The following is a 15,461-nucleotide window of genomic DNA, read 5'->3' as shown; positions in this document are numbered from 1 at the left end:
GAGGTCCTGGAATTATTTATATATGGTAGAATATACACTATAGATTTTGGCTATGTTTGTGAGAACATACCCATGAGTGAGAACTGTTGTGCTCACAAGCGAGTTCATTCACTTAGTGAAGGAAAGAATGGAAGTGGTTTTAGGAAAAATATTGGGGCCCGAGTTCCCTCTTTTGTTCATCCCTTGGGAGTATTGGGGGCAGGGGAGTAATGTATTTGGGTTAATGACAAAGAAACCAAAAACAGCATCCCTATGAGGAAATGTAATCTGATACAATTTAAAGTAGGACCCAGACTGAAACATAATTCTTTTAGGAAATGGAAATATTTTGTCACACAGATGCCATCTAGATTTTAAAAGAAATCTAAACTTCCTTTCTTTTCGTACATCTTGATTTTGTTAACTTCTAATTTCTTCGAGCCATATGTCCCAAGTAATTAAGCTATAAATATTATACAGAATAATTTGCATACATTCCAAATGCTTTTTAAATTTTAAGCAGCTTACCTTTCCTTCTGACACCATAGTCCTCACAAAGATGGATTATCTCAATTTCTCCATTGACTTTATCCCAGCAATACACATTGTCCTGAGTTGTATAGAGTGCACACTATTGCACTCTGTGCCCTGCCAGACAGTAGACAAAGTTTATTGTTTTGTTCCCTTTTTTTTAACAGAACACTAAAAATGCCCTAGCACCTTCTTTAGCTTTTTGAAGTGATAAGTATTTTAAAGCCTCCTCACAGGCTATTCTTGCTTAGTATTTTTAATGCTGCAGTACAGATTAAAATCTCAGAAAATCCCAGCTATATACTTTATAGGTATGGATAGCTTTTATTGTTAATATCCTAAATCATCTAAAGGCTTGTTTTCTTTCTTTTTTTACAGACCTAACTACCATAATGAATGCTGCATATTAGGAGAAACCACAAGAAGGTTATACATTTGGTTGTCTAATAATCTTGGATTTGATATGAACCAACACATATTCCTTGTTGTCATTGACAGAACCCCAGTTTGTATGTACATTATTCACATTCCTCTCTGTTGTGTTTGGGGGAAAAAAGACATTTTAGCCTTTTTTAAGGTTATTGATTTGATTTCGTTATTTGGTTGCATGAAGTTGCCCTTAACCACTAAGGATTATCAAGATTTTTGCACAAACTTATACATGTCTAGGATCCTTTTATCAAGGCAGTTACGTTCATCATTCTCCTGCCTTTACTCCTCTATCACCAGACACTCCATTAAATATAAATTAGCATTTTTTAAAGATGACCACTCAACATAATGCTTAAGGGATTTCCTCTCTGTGACAGAACCCAGGAACCAGTTCCTAAACACATAATGTTGGCATATTAAAGATGAAATTAAAATTGTCCTTCAGTTTTGAGGCCATGTGTAAAGTTTAATCATACTGTAAGATATCTATTCCATATTAGAAATAGCTAGTCGACAGCTTATACTTCTCAAAACTCATATTGTTACGTACACAAACTCAGTTTTTATATGTGAAGTTAGTGAGTCTTTTGTGTTATTCCAAAATAAAGGCAATGATTTATTTTTTTCCCCAATGCCAATACAATTTGAGCTAATCACTCAAGGTGGATAATTTACATTTTAAAGCTGGAATCAGCAGTAGCCCTATGGGAAACCAGACAAAGCATTGACTTTTAAATGAACCATTGTTTTCTTTTGGAACTAGAATTAGTATAGTTATACTCATCCACAAACCATTATTATGTGTACATTATTGTTGCTATTGTGATAATAGAGAATTTTATTTATTTTTATGCCAGCTTATATTGTGAGGACACATTTAGTCAGTTTGGGTTTTATCAATCCTGTTATGCTTGTCCTTGGAACATCTTTCGCGTATTCAAGGTTTGTAGTTGAAAAGTTTACTGTAAAAAAAATCAAAAACAAAAAAATGTATTGTTTTTACAGAATAAATTTATTGGAATGTGTACTGGGAGTAAGATTTTGAGGTTGTAAACAACTAAGTTAGTGTAATTTGGCTTCATCTATGTAACGTGAGGTATTAATGTAATTCATATATTAAAGCAAAAATTGTTAACAGCAAGTTGACAATAGAATCAAGTGCAGGTGAGGGGTTTTCTTCTTTCTTTTTTTTTTTTTTTTTTTTTTTTGAACACTGTGTGGGTTTTAGGTTTTTTGTACCCATGGGGGAGGGAGAGGAATGGCCACACGATTGCTTGCACAGCTCAGAGAAAATTTACCAGCTCTGTTGACTGTAAATTTGCATACTTAACATTATCCATGCATTGATTTGGACTCCCATTTTCTTTTTTGTTTCCTTATTTTGGTGAAGAGCTAATGAATAACATGAAGAGAAAGTGTGAGCTGTTCTAAAAGCCCAGGGCCATTGAGGATGAGGATGGTGATGGTGATGGTGGTGATGGTTATGGCAGCTGAGCATATGAAAGCACCAGCAGTCTACTTACCCCTCCAGGGCACTGAGAAGGCGGCTGTATTTTTAGTTTGTCTTTCTCACTTAACAAATACTAATTTTTCTCTATACTCATAATTCCAAATACAAAAAATTCATTAAAAGATAATAGGGATGCCAATCCAGTTCTTTTTCCTTGAAAAGTACTTTTTAATTTTGAGTGTTTTAATTTCAAATTAATGAAATTTAATTAATTCATCAAAAGTCCTCTTCATTGCTCACACTAAAACATAAGGAGAATGTAGATGACATTTAGAATTAGAACATGTAACTGACAGATTTTTAAAATAAAAATCCTAAAGACTACAAAATTGCTTCTGAAAAATACAAAATGTTTCAAATTTAATAAGATTTGTTTTCATAAAAGGCCCCAAAGATTTATTAAAAAATACACAGAAATACAATAGAAATATTTCCAGTCACCAATAAAACAAGTATTCATTAAGGGTAATGATAAAGTTACCAATCCCTCCTTAGCTATTTAGACTCACAAAAAAAGTTTTCTTAAAAGCAATTTTTAAAACAGCAGTAAATAATCATACTTTCCTTGGGAAAACATTTTTCAAATAACATTTTAAAATATTGTGATGATTTGCTTTTTATATTGAGGTTGATAATGATGCATATATATCTTATATGCAAAAAGTATCTCTCCAGTATGTATTTGCTGTTTTGAATTTTTTAATATGCATAGGCCATATTCACTTTTGGATAGGTTCATTCTCATGCTCACTATTGTAGGAGCTAAATTGTAATTGTTTACAGTTATATTTAATATGTGCAAACAGAATATTGAAATAGATGGTCAAGTTTATTCACAAATAATTTTGAATATATTTCTTTAAACAAACTGTTTCTCAACTTCACTCTTCCTTCAAAAAAAGAAATTTACCCACACAATACCATATGAGAGCTCACATATACAGTGCAGAGCAAGAATTTGTATATGCTGAAGTATCCCCGTTTCAGGAGGGAGTGAAATGGGACAAATTATCAGTACCAGGATAACAAGTCAGTAATCTAGAGAGGAGAAACATGAAATAATATTTTATTCGACTTTTTCATCTGCCTTTGTTTTTATAAAGAACTCTGGTTTGTAGATACAGCGATAGGCCAAGAGCTGAGGAAGAATTCCATATGCTATGTTTAATGCTAGAAAAAGGGTTTTCGCTTCTTCGGGGACTCTGTAGACATAAGCAGTTCTAGCATGAAGAGAAGCACCGATGTGAGCAAACTGAGCCTGTTGCATTTAAAAAACAAAAGGGGGAGGAGGTAAGCATGAATTCTGTGTTCTGGATGATTCATTCAGACCGTGTTTCCTGTGCCCCTCAAAACCAGTACTCTCAAACAATCCATAGTCTTCAGGATTTCACTGAATATAGGGCCAGTCTTAACATAACTGTTCAAATCAAGTATACCCTCCTTAGCGTGGCTTTATCATGCCAGCTGTCTATTCACCCATCCAGTACCCTTACCAAACATTAGGGGCTCAATTTAAAAGAAAAACTGAATAAAATCTCAGGGTTGTTTTTTTGTTTTATTTTTGTTTCTGATTTGCATCTGGAGATCTATACAGGCACTCACTTGTGGCTTACTAAATGTGTTCCAATAAAAATGAAGAAAGTACAGAGTTTAGAAAGTAAAAATATTTTTAATATAGCTATTTAAAGAGAAGCACTGAGGACCTCAGCTTCATTAGTCAGTCTTTTACCTATTCCTTGGAACAAGAGCTCAGAACCCTTCGTTATATATTTTTTTTATTTCTTCATGTATTTGTTTTTTACACAATTTTAAAAATACTAAGCATTGTTTTGTAAGTAAGGTCGTTACCAACTTGGGTGGGGGTAGGACTGTGGTTGCTCTTTATAAAATGGTAAATGTCCATTCAGGCAACCTTTTCAAATCAAATTCTAATTTGTCTAGAAGAATAGCTTGTCAGCATTACCTGAGGCAAGAGCTTCCCATTTGTACTAGTATACATAACGTACATTCAGAATGTATCTTTTTTGATACTTTTCATAAGCACAGGGGAAAACTGTATTAGAAAAGGCTTCTGTGTGAGGATTTCCTCAGGATTCTCATATTGTTACAAAATGCAACCCTGGAGTCTACGTTTTCATATCTTACTGAAATCTAAGCTATACATGAATAAAAGATTGGAAATCTAAATAAAACAAGTGATGAATTATTAGTTTATCAGGATCCAAGTGAAGAAAGAAGATATTATAACCTAAAGAAGTCACAGAGTAACAAGAATGAAAAATTTAGATAATTTGCTTTAAATACATATGTTACATTTCCTTCTGTATGAAATCAGTTTATTCTGCTCAATGCTTAGCAGATGAAAGTGTTCCTTAGCACTGGACTTGACCATGACAAGAAAAGGACAAGCTTTCATCAGCAGCGTGTGTGTGGATTTGTATCAGTAACACAGGTACTTTCAAAGGCTACATTTTTACATATTACTGATACATTCTAGGGACCTCTCCTTCAATGTGCTACTCTCTGGAGATAAGAAATTAGTGTGGTGTGTTACCAAGGACCAATACAGAAAGTGTACACATCTGCATTGTGATCCGTGAGGCTCCGTGAGGGCTCTATGAGGGCTCTGCTCTCAAACACATGTCCCTTACGCACACACCCAAACGGCGTTGGAGAGGCTGCCCTGCAGAGCTGCTCTTGTGCAGTTCTAGGAAAATGGACCAGGAGCTTGGCCTCTGTTGCTGTTTTTCCCTAGGGCCTCTTGAATAACAGTGTTTTTCTGAATAATATAACCAAACTTCTGGACTAGAGGCCAGATATGAACCTTGATCTTCAAAAATTTGGGTTTGGTGTCTTTGTCTTTATAGACACTTGTACATGTGACAAAAAAAAAAAAAAAAAAAAACACCAGGTGTGGGGAAATGCCAACCATACTTTGAGAGATGAAGTAATATGAGCAATCATGCCTACTTGCATAGGGAAACCTGCATAAAAAGCCAGTGATTCCATAGGCTCTTTTCCTGCACTCCCCAGTGCAGTTAATACCTCATTTTCAAAAACAGCAAAATCATGGCAACATTACAAAATGATCATGTCCTTAGATTAGATTGTAAGCCCACCGGGCAGGTACTGTGTCTAATGTTTTGTGTGGCGCCTCTCGCATTGTTAGAGCTCAATAAACATTAAACAATAACGTCTTGTGACTGTCAAAATACAAAAAGCTTCTACACAGCATTTCTCTATTTTTATACCTATTTTAGTAGGTCTTTCTTCACCAGAATTATTGGATGAGGGGTATAGATTGATGTTTCTAATGCAAAGAGGTGTCTGCACATGAGAGAAGCCTGAGGCCCGTGTTCTGCAGTTTCTTGCACTGCCTGTAGTTCTAACAGGTGTGTTTGTGGTGGCCATGAGTGAGCGTCCAACCATAGCTTCCTCCCAGACACCTAACGGTGTCCAGTTCCGAGAGTTCTGAAGTTTCGGAAGAACCTCCGTCTCCCCTGAGAACAGTGCCCGTCCCAAGCACATAGCTGCTAACAGCCTACACAGTGTCTCCTGGGTGATGTGCCCCCCAGCACATGAGGCCTCCCGATGGCAGCCTGTGTGCCAGGCTGGGATCTGGTGGCTCTGGGCTCAGTGCTGCTCAGTGACTTGTCACTCAGAATCATAGGGACAACTTTATAGAGCCCAGAAATTTCTGCAAAATTCAATGATGTGACACTGGCCCCTAATCATTTTTCTTACCTTTTTAAATTAGTTCTCACCTTAAGTAAATTTAAAAGATGTGCTTTGATTTTTTTTTTTTAATGGATGGTTAGAATGGAAAATGAGGGGGGAAAAAAAAAGCAAAGAATGGTTCAATTTTAATAGCTCCTTTTTCTTATATTTATAGAGATAGTCTGGAAAGCATACCTAAAAGTCATGGTCTCAGTTCCAGAAAGGAGCTGAAAGAGTATCATGTGTCCACATAAGTATTATAGGCCCAAACTAACATGAACACTGGCCGATACAATGTAAGTAGTTAATCCAGAACTGTGTCATTTTTTAGGGTTTTCTGAGCAGCACAGTTGAGTGGTTAAAAACACTGAATCTGGAGCCAGACCACCAGTGTCAGAACCCAGCTCCACCAGCAGTAGGACCTTTGATTAGGTACGTAACCTCTTTGGTTTCCTCATCTATAAAAGTAGGATAATAATGGAGCCTATCTCATAGGGATTCCTATGCCGGTTCAAGAAGTTGATCTTTGTGGAATAATCACGACAGTGCCAAGAGATCACCTGTTCGTGATCTGGCATTCTGCTTGGTTGAGAACTCAGGTGGGCTCTTTGTTTTTAGATCCCCTTGCCAGCCTTTGGACAATTTCAAGACTGTCTATCTCCACCAAAGGATAAACATGTGAAGACATTAAACCCAAAGTCTAGTCTTAATACTAAATCAAGATGTTTACTGATGAAAAAAACTAAAACAAAAAAAAAAAAGTTTACTGATGAATTACACTTGAAGCAAACTACTAAAACAGGATTTGCATTAGTATCCCAATTATCCATGTTCTTCCTAAATCTTTCCTTTCAGATATTTCCTAGAGGTTTCCATAAGGAAAGAACATAAAATTCACCTCCAGTAGAGTCAACTCTACAACCAAATTACCCACAGATAAGCTTCCAGACCCTTTTGTGAGAAAGTACATGGCACCCGCGTAGCCAGGGAGTGGGAGAGTCTGAGCAGCAAGAGGAAAGGGGTATTGCCCAACCAAAGTGGGACTGTTCCTGCTTCCAAAGCCGTGGTGTTACTGGATGGGCAACAGGCTCCCTGCCAAACCCACTGACTCTATCCCAGAGCTTTCTCCCACTCTCTCTGATTTTTAGGCAATACTATCTGTTACACATGGCTACAGATTAATGAATCTTCTGAGCAACACAAGGCATTTCTCCTCTAGACTCTTGTTGAGAATCTTCTACCTGTAACAAGAACAGCAACAGAGATCCAAGGCGTCTTCTGTGCCAGGCACTCTCTAAGCCCTTTACATATATTCCCTCATTTAATCCTCTTGTAGCAGCTTTATGAGAAAGCTCCTGTACCATCCTTTTACAGAAGAGGAATCCAAGGTGGCCAAGGTCACAAGCTCATCAGGGATAGGGTGATATATGAACCCATCTGTCTCCAGAGCTCCTGCTCTTAACCATATTGACTATATTGGCTCTGATTGTTTTCTTCTAATTTTCAGTGATAATTTAGCAGAGAAAAACTCTTCAGTTGCTACAAAGTACTAAAAATAACTGGATCTAACCAGCCTGGAATACTTTTCAAACTAGACTTGCAACTTTAATCCTACAGTAAGAATTTTATATGAAAAGATATTTGAGTTATGAAAAGTCCCCACTGGAAGGCTTTAGTGTAAAATGTCCTTGGCATATTCTATTTTATTTTATTTTATTTTATTTTATATTTTACTTTACTTTACTTTTTGATGTGCTTTACTTTTTGATGTTTTGATTTCTCAAGACAGCAGATTTGGCAGATTCCTGCATGATCTGAAATCAGGGACCCAGTAAGGACTTAAATTTTCTACCGACTTGTACTGATCTAGAAATTTTTCAGAGATTTTTTTTTTTTTAACTAAGTCACATAGAGTCTTGGGAGTTCACTAGGCCTTTCAAGAAATGCAGGTTTTGATAAAATTAGTGGGATCATGGTGCATAAAGCTTCTCAATGAAGAATGGCAGTTTTAGGAAATAAGGGATGCGAGTCAGGTTACAGAGGGTGTTTTCTGTGATAAATGTGTCACATGCCCTCCCAACACGAGAACTCATTTGATAAGCAAGTACTGGCTAGGTAGAAAACCAATCACATAACTGGAATTTAACATTTTCATCATGTACCCTGTTTCGTACATGTTTTGTGTGATCTGTTTTGTGTAATGTTTCCTTACGCTAAACACTCTGAGTAGGTAGATACGAACACCTGGCCCAGAGTCATGGGAACATCAGACACAGTTCTCAGATGACCCCACTCACCAGGTTGGGGTAGATTAGCAGGATCTTGTCTCACATTTGCAGGATCTAGTCTGTGGCCTCCGGTTACCTTGTCACACTGGGCACTGGTGGATGAACCCAGAGATTCCTGCTGCTGCCCTTAGCTCTGCTGTCCACCCTGCTCTTCCCAGAACCACCTGGCTGGAGCCACAGGGGCCCATCTTCAAGCCTAGCCCTCACCAGCAGGTAGAGTCTGGGGTTCGTTCACCTTAACTGCTATCAGGTCAAGTACCTGCTCACCCCCACACCTCCTGACGACTGACTGTCCGCTTGACCAGTTTCCAGCAGTGGCCTCACTCTTGTCAGCCTCCTCAACGATGACAGTCATGATGGCCAGTGTTCCCACAGTGGGGCCCGGTATAGGGCATATAGAGGGACCGTGATTGTGTCAGACTCTAAGAAAGGGACTGATAAGAGTGAGGCTAGTGGGAGGCCCCCTCTCCTGGGGAGCACAGGAGAGTAAGGCCAAGAAAACAGAAGCCCAGGCTTACTCTACCCTCTGAACTGCTGCATACTGCAACACTTAAATGCTTCCCCAGCCTAACTGCACACGGAGCCCCACTCACATGTCACCGCCTGCCACCCCCCAGGGGCTTTCCAACCCCCCACATTCATACAAAGTCTAGCTTTGTGCTGTAGGACTCTACCATAGCTAACTGTTTGCATGAGAAGACGGAAACCAGCAGAGAGGAACATGGGCATTGGGATCAGACAGGATTCCGTATCCCTGTCCTGCCATTTAGTAACTATGACCCTAGGCAAGTAACAAGCTGCCCTAAACCTCTGCTTTCTTACCTTTAAGTGAGGCTTTAAAAAAAAAAAAGAAGAAGAAGAAGGCACTGCCAGGATAATGCTATTTCATCAAACTTTCTCCTGGGTCACACAGAAAGACTACATTTACCTGCTTCCCTTGCAGTCGGGCTTGTGCCAGGCCGGACTCTTGAAAATATCCCACATAATCTTTGCACAACCAAGAAATAAGTCTTTACTGTGTTAAGCCACTGAGTATTTGCCTCTCCAGCAGAGCACACAACCTATCCTCACACAAATGGTAAGTAGAACACTTAGGCTGGCTTGCCTCCCATGACAGCTCGGACCACTGCAGGGCAATGAGCTGTCAGTGGTGGGATTGAGGATTACTCGGGAGAAAGACTACCTGGACCTGGTGACAGGCTAGATGTAGGGCTAAGGGAATGGGAAGGCTTAAGCACTGCATGTGTGACAAGCTGCCGGAAGCGGGCAAGAGCTGTTTGCAGGGATGAGGGAAGACGGGGATGAGGTGTAGGGAAGGTCAGGGGTCCTATCTTAGACACTGCAAGACAGCCAAGTGGAAACACTGAAATTGGGATTAGGCATAGGAGTCTGGGAACAGTTTGGGCTAAGATTAAAAAAAAAACTGGAAGCTTATAGTTGGTATTGACAGATATGGAAATAAAGACCCCAAACCAAAGCCTAAGGAACCAGCTATTCAGAGATCTGCAAAGAGGGTAAATACTAGTTCTCTCCCCCACTGATCCTTTAAGGGAAGAACAGGAACCCTTACTTCAGGTGCTGTACCAACTTTTTTGATAGTGATATTCAAATTCTGTAATTAAGAATTACCTTGGACTGCAAGGATTCAGCCCAAACTGTTAAACCATAAAGACTGTAGCTGTTTTTCCAGGAAATGCCAGAGTATGGTTTTGCCATCCTAGTTCCTACACCATGACTGTAATTAACTGTATTTGCTGACAGTTTCCAAATGAGCCTAATCCTTAGGCCTGCTCAAAGAGCAAGATGCAGAGAATGATGTTACAAGACATTTGTTTCTCTTTTATTTATAGCAAGGGGAGGGGATAAAATTACTTAATAATTTTCTTCTTTGTTGGTAAGATCAGTTTGTTTTGCTAGCTGTTAGCTTGTAAAAAATGTACTTTGTGTAAGAATACACTTGTATAGATCACTTTGTTTCCGGTCCAATGAAGTCAGCATTCACTGAACACCTACTTTAGGCCAGGGACTGGCTAAGTGGCAAGGGGGAAGGAATGGCATGACTGGCCCTGCTTCCCCAGGAGGAGAATGTCCTCAAACCCAGTTTCCCTGGCTCAGTGCAGTATAACCGAATTCTGACCTCTCATGTTGAGACGTCTTAAAGATAATGGCTCTCAATTCTTTTTTAGTAGCCATGGTGTTCAGAGACTGGGAAACAGCACACTAAAACAGCGGTGCCATTTGCTGGGTGTGTGACCTGAGACAGGTCTGTAACCTCACTGGGCCTCAGAAGCTCCCTCACCTGTACAGCTGGATGGCACACTCACCAAGTAGTTACTGTGAGATCTGAATAAAATGCATATGCAGAAATGTCTTTAAAGAATTGTAGAACAAAAGGGGATGTGTCTAGCACCTGTTTTCCACCCTTAAACACCAAGCAGAAATGTTGGTGTTACTCAACCCGGAGAGCCAGATCCCCAGTGGACGTTCTATTCAGAACGTACCTGAGCTAGACCTCCAGCATGTATCAGTGTTATGTCAGGCATCCAGGAGCAGCCAGGAACCACTAAGCCATAAAGCGCGATCACAAAGTAAGGGACAGAATAGAACAGATATGCCAGCATCTGTATTAACAGAGAAATAACCTTGTCAGCAACTTAACAGTTAACTTGGCCTGATGAAAAGCACAAAAGATTAACAATTTTATTTTGGAGAACACTAACTCCTATTTCCTACATGGGCCTACATGTTCCCATTCTTAAAGAGTGAAAATTAACTTTGGAAAAACCATAGGCGGGCAGCCCCAGTGGCCCAGCGGTTTAGCGCTGCCTTCAGCCCGGGGTGTGATCCTGGAGACCCAGGATCAAGTCCCACGTCAGGCTCCCTGCATGGAGCCTGCTTCTCCTTCTGCCTGCTTCTCCCTCTGCCTGCGTCTCTGCCTCTGTGTGTGTGTGTGTGTGTGTGTGTGTGTGTGTGTGTCTGTCATGAATAAATAAAATCTAAAAAAAATAAAAATGAATTTTAAACAATAAATATTTTTTTAAAAAAAGGAAATCCATAGGCTTCATAACTACTTGACCTGGATTTTAGGATAAGCAGCAGGATCCTTTAGGTAGGGCTCCTGAAATTGTGTATAAAATCGGCAGAGCTCAGCTGGGCAATCCAAAGCAATCTGAGAACAAAAAACGAATTCATTAAAGTTACAATCACATCTTATTCTCAGTGTTTACTGATAAGGCTAACTGTTCCAGGCTCAGCCACAAGCTGTTTTGCTATTTAACAAAAACTGTGTACTGTAGAAGAGGAAGAAAAGAAATATTCTACGGATCTGCTCAAAGGAGATGAAGAATAGTGGAGTAGGAAAGAACTAATGCTGTATTCTTGGGTATCTCTTAAGTATCTAGGTTTCAACCAGCTGAAGCACAGCTCCCACTAGATTACCAGTTTGACTTTTCCTGGGAACAACTAGCCAGCTGTTCCCTGCAGAAAGAAAAGGACATTCTTACACCAAATTCATCCTACTATGCTTTGCAGAATTTAAGAAACAGCCGCCTCCTCTCTCCAGTGCCTCACAGAGTACATGGCCTTTGGGGGCAGTGAAGGTTGATCTGAAAGCAGGGTCCTCTTGTGTGAAGCCAATCCTGTGTCCACTTTAAAAGGGAGCACAGCAGACTCTTCGCCACAGAAGAAACACAGTATCTTTGGCATATAACCAGGTCCCCTCTGAGTCACATCTCTCATGCATCACTTCTCATGTCCCTGGCCATAAATGTCCCTTCTAGATAACATCTATGAACACAGGCCAGTGGCAGAGTTGGTAAAAGTGGACCCAAACTGAAAAGCCCACCAAGCATGCAAATACCCACATGCACACCTTTTTCTCATGCACAGAGGAATGGATATGGCTGTGCAAGAATACAGCTGGGGCCCATTTTCATTGCTACTATTGTTCTTTTCGCTTTGAAAATTAGAGCAAACTAACCAAAGAACAGTTTTAAGGATGCCTGACCAGCTCAGTAGAGTGTGTGACTGTTGATCTCAGGGTCATGAGTTCAAGCCCTATGTTGGGGATGGAGCTTACTTAAGGAAAAAAAAAAAGTTTTACTGCTCTGTGGTCTGAACAAAGCCTACAGCTCTTTCTCCTTTACATCCCTTCTCTTTGCCATTCCTCCTACTAGCTAGCTCAACTCAGCAACAATGCCAGCAGACTTAGAACAGTGATTGTCACTAAAGCTGAATATAATTACCCATATGATTCTAGCTGCCCAAATTTGTTTCTGGGCATTGCGAAGAATGATCTATCAATGAAAATAGTAACACCCATGTATTGAACACTTACCACATATAAGGCCCTCCATAAGTGTTTGATGTTTATTCTCTTATTTCATCTTCAAACCAGTACCGAAAGATACGTACTGTTGTTTTATAGAAGAAACTGAGGTCAAAGAGGTTATATCATTTTCCCAAGGCTACACAGCTGGTAAATAGCTAGGATCCTAACTCCTTACTCTGGCCCCATCTTCAACCCCACCTCCCTACTCCTCTGAGAACACAACACACGCTCTGTGCCACAGTGGTCTTGGAGTCTTCTGTTACCACCCTTCCCAAAGACATTTACATTTAAGTCAGAAACATCAAAGAAACCAAAAGAATGAGACTCTACTAGCTAATTTTTCAGGCACCCTAAAATCAGGGAATGAGGAGACTTCTGGGTGGGCTTAATCCAAAGACCTGAAGGAGGGGGCATGCAGCGGCCCAGCTGGGCCGACCCCATGAGAGGGAAGCTGGGGATTGAGCCAGCAGGCAAAAGAGCCACAGCTGGCAGGGCCAGCTCTCCAGGCTCCAGCAGGAGGAATGTTTTGTTAGGGCATTAGGAAGTCTGATTCAATACATACTTTTTTTTTGTTTGTTATGTTACTTTGATCTGTTGTGCTTACCAAGCCTCTAAACAGACAAAATCCAGTTGCCAGGAGGAGACACACGACCAACATTAAATCAAATGGTCTTCTCAGCAGGTCCTTTGCTTGGACTTCTTGAACAACCTAAAACAGAGTTTGTAACCAATGAGCAGGTCCCAAAGTGCCAAAGAAGTCTCTGAGATCTACTGACGCATAAGTGCTATGGTGCTGGATGGCAAGAGAATTCTGCAGATGGGTGATTCACGTCATAAACCGCCAGCCACCTAACATAGAGATCATGTCCCTCACCTCCACTTCCAGTTTGCTCATCTGAGAAATGAGATTGGGCCAGGTCATCTTAAAGGGACCTTCGAGCTCTAGGAGTCATATTTTTTTTTTTTTTTTTTGCAATAGCAGTGTTGTGATTATACATGTAAGATACACTCATTTTAAAAGTAAGGTAAACCATTAACCCAACATACTATTAAGAGTCTCTACAATTTTCTACATTTACTTTTTACAAAATTATGACTTTATATATAACCAATTTTGTATTCATTCTTTTGACACTCAACATCTACCTATATTATAAGTACTTTCCCTCATTATTAAAAGCTCTTCTAAAATGTAATGTCATGTGGAAGCACCATATTTCAGCCGTTCTCTCATTGTTGGACATTTAGGCATTTGCACTATTAATGTGATGATGAGCAATTCTATACATAAATATTTGATACCATCTCTCTGATGATCTGAGAATGGGTTTAGACGTGGAATTACTAGGTTAAGCGATTAAATTTGTTAAGGTTGATAACACTGCCAGACTGCAGAGTGAGTCTGAATTTATGTTCCCTACAGCACTGTATGACAATGTCCATTTCTCCCTGGCCATCACTGTGTTTTAACATTTAAAAAATGATAAACAGTTTTATGTGTCTTGCGGCATGAACACTTGACATACTGACAAGGAGAGTGTAAAAGCATTGGAGCCCAAGGCGATGGTTACTGCTTGCTTCTTTTGAAAAACCACCTCATTCCTCAGAAGGATGTAAGGGAGTACTGGCTGTCATTCTGTCAACCTGACTTTACACAGCAGGTGTCTAACTGTCTACAAATGAAGTGTTTGTAAATTACCACGTATTTTAATGAATTCTACTGTAAATATTATAGTAAAAATGAATAATCATGTTCTGATAATCTCTAGTAATTCAAATTTTCATATATCACTTTGCTGAAAGGATCTTGCTTAAGGATCTAATATCTATAAAAGGAAGAGAAACTTAGATGTTACTAGCTTAGAAATGAAGACCTTAACAGAGTACCTGCCCAGCCAGCATTGCTTCACCTCGACCACCTCTGCTGTGAATGGAAGGGAGGTGTCTCAGAAGATGTCCTTGTGCCTGGATCTCTTGGTAAATTACACCCTGAGGCTGTTGTGTGTTGCCTCAAACAGCAGTATCTCTCCAGCCTCCCCTTGGGGCAGTAAATGCACTGGTACCTCTGAATGAGGTGCCCAGATGCTCAAAACGCCAGGCCATTAACAGCCCCAGACAAACCATACTGGAGCTTCTGATGGGAACAGCCAGTGTGAAGTTCCAGAAAGCACAGCCAGGCCGATGGAAGCAGATATACTCAGCCAGAAACAGACCATCTCTGCCACTGTAACTGAGGCATGACCAGTGCACAGAATCAGCACGGTCATATGGGCTGCCCCAAGTGCTCCAGGACACAGAGGCATGGTGCCATTCAGTAGCCAGCAAATATGAGTGAGCCCTGTGAGTTTGGCAACAGGTTACAATTAACATAATAAAATCACCTTTGAGGGATAATTATAATTTTCTGATGGCTGATTATAGATTCTGAAACCAGCCCAGACAGGAAGACAAGTATATGGTATGCTTAAGAAAAAAGCAGGGCAAATACGAGTTCCATACTTCCCTATTTAAAAGAAAGAGAGAAAGAAAGTCAGAAGTTTGCCAAAAAGCATATCAAAACACCAGTAACATTTAGGACACCAACCTCAAATCATTTAACATTGTACTGTAGACCAGACAATATTCTTCACGAGGCCAAATAAAATAAGTCAATTTCAAAGTACAAGGTGCTTAT

General features: G+C 39.8%; 2 protein-coding genes across 12 annotated transcripts in view; one reads left to right on the top strand and one right to left on the bottom strand.

The window, feature by feature from the left end:
• Positions 1–5,645, top strand: part of HDGFL3 (HDGF like 3) — an 81,105-nt gene extending 75,460 nt beyond the window's left edge. Inside the window, exon 6 of the mRNA XM_072801502.1 lies at positions 889–5,645. Coding sequence (XP_072657603.1) covers positions 889–894 — 6 coding nt within the window. The 3' untranslated portion in view covers positions 895–5,645. The remainder of the gene's footprint in view (positions 1–888) is intronic.
• The window catches only part of TM6SF1 (transmembrane 6 superfamily member 1), a 59,714-nt gene that overhangs the window by 28,536 nt on the left and 15,717 nt on the right, over positions 1–15,461 (bottom strand). For 4 of the 11 annotated variants that reach the window (XR_012018704.1, XM_072801451.1, XM_072801460.1 and 1 more), the window contains exons 6-10: positions 15,169–15,290; positions 13,392–13,496; positions 11,534–11,626; positions 10,959–11,078; positions 508–627 (exon numbers count right to left, since the gene is read on the bottom strand). Coding sequence is in view for 10 of the 11 variants with exons in the window: in XM_072801451.1 (XP_072657552.1) it covers positions 544–627; positions 10,959–11,078; positions 11,534–11,626; positions 13,392–13,496; positions 15,169–15,290 (524 nt within the window). In the remaining variant the exon portion in view is untranslated. Of the gene's footprint in view, positions 1–507; positions 628–3,502; positions 8,281–10,958; positions 11,079–11,533; positions 11,627–13,391; positions 13,497–15,168; positions 15,291–15,461 lie in introns of those variants that run through there. The other 7 variants (XM_072801435.1, XM_072801467.1, XM_072801476.1 and 4 more) reach the window with 4 other exon arrangements.

Source organism: Canis lupus, chromosome 2 (genome assembly GCF_048164855.1).
Source record: "Canis lupus baileyi chromosome 2, mCanLup2.hap1, whole genome shotgun sequence".
Taxonomy (NCBI): domain Eukaryota; kingdom Metazoa; phylum Chordata; class Mammalia; order Carnivora; family Canidae; genus Canis; species Canis lupus.
Note: the sequence above shows the minus strand (reverse complement) of the source record. Positions and strands in the feature narration are given on the sequence as shown.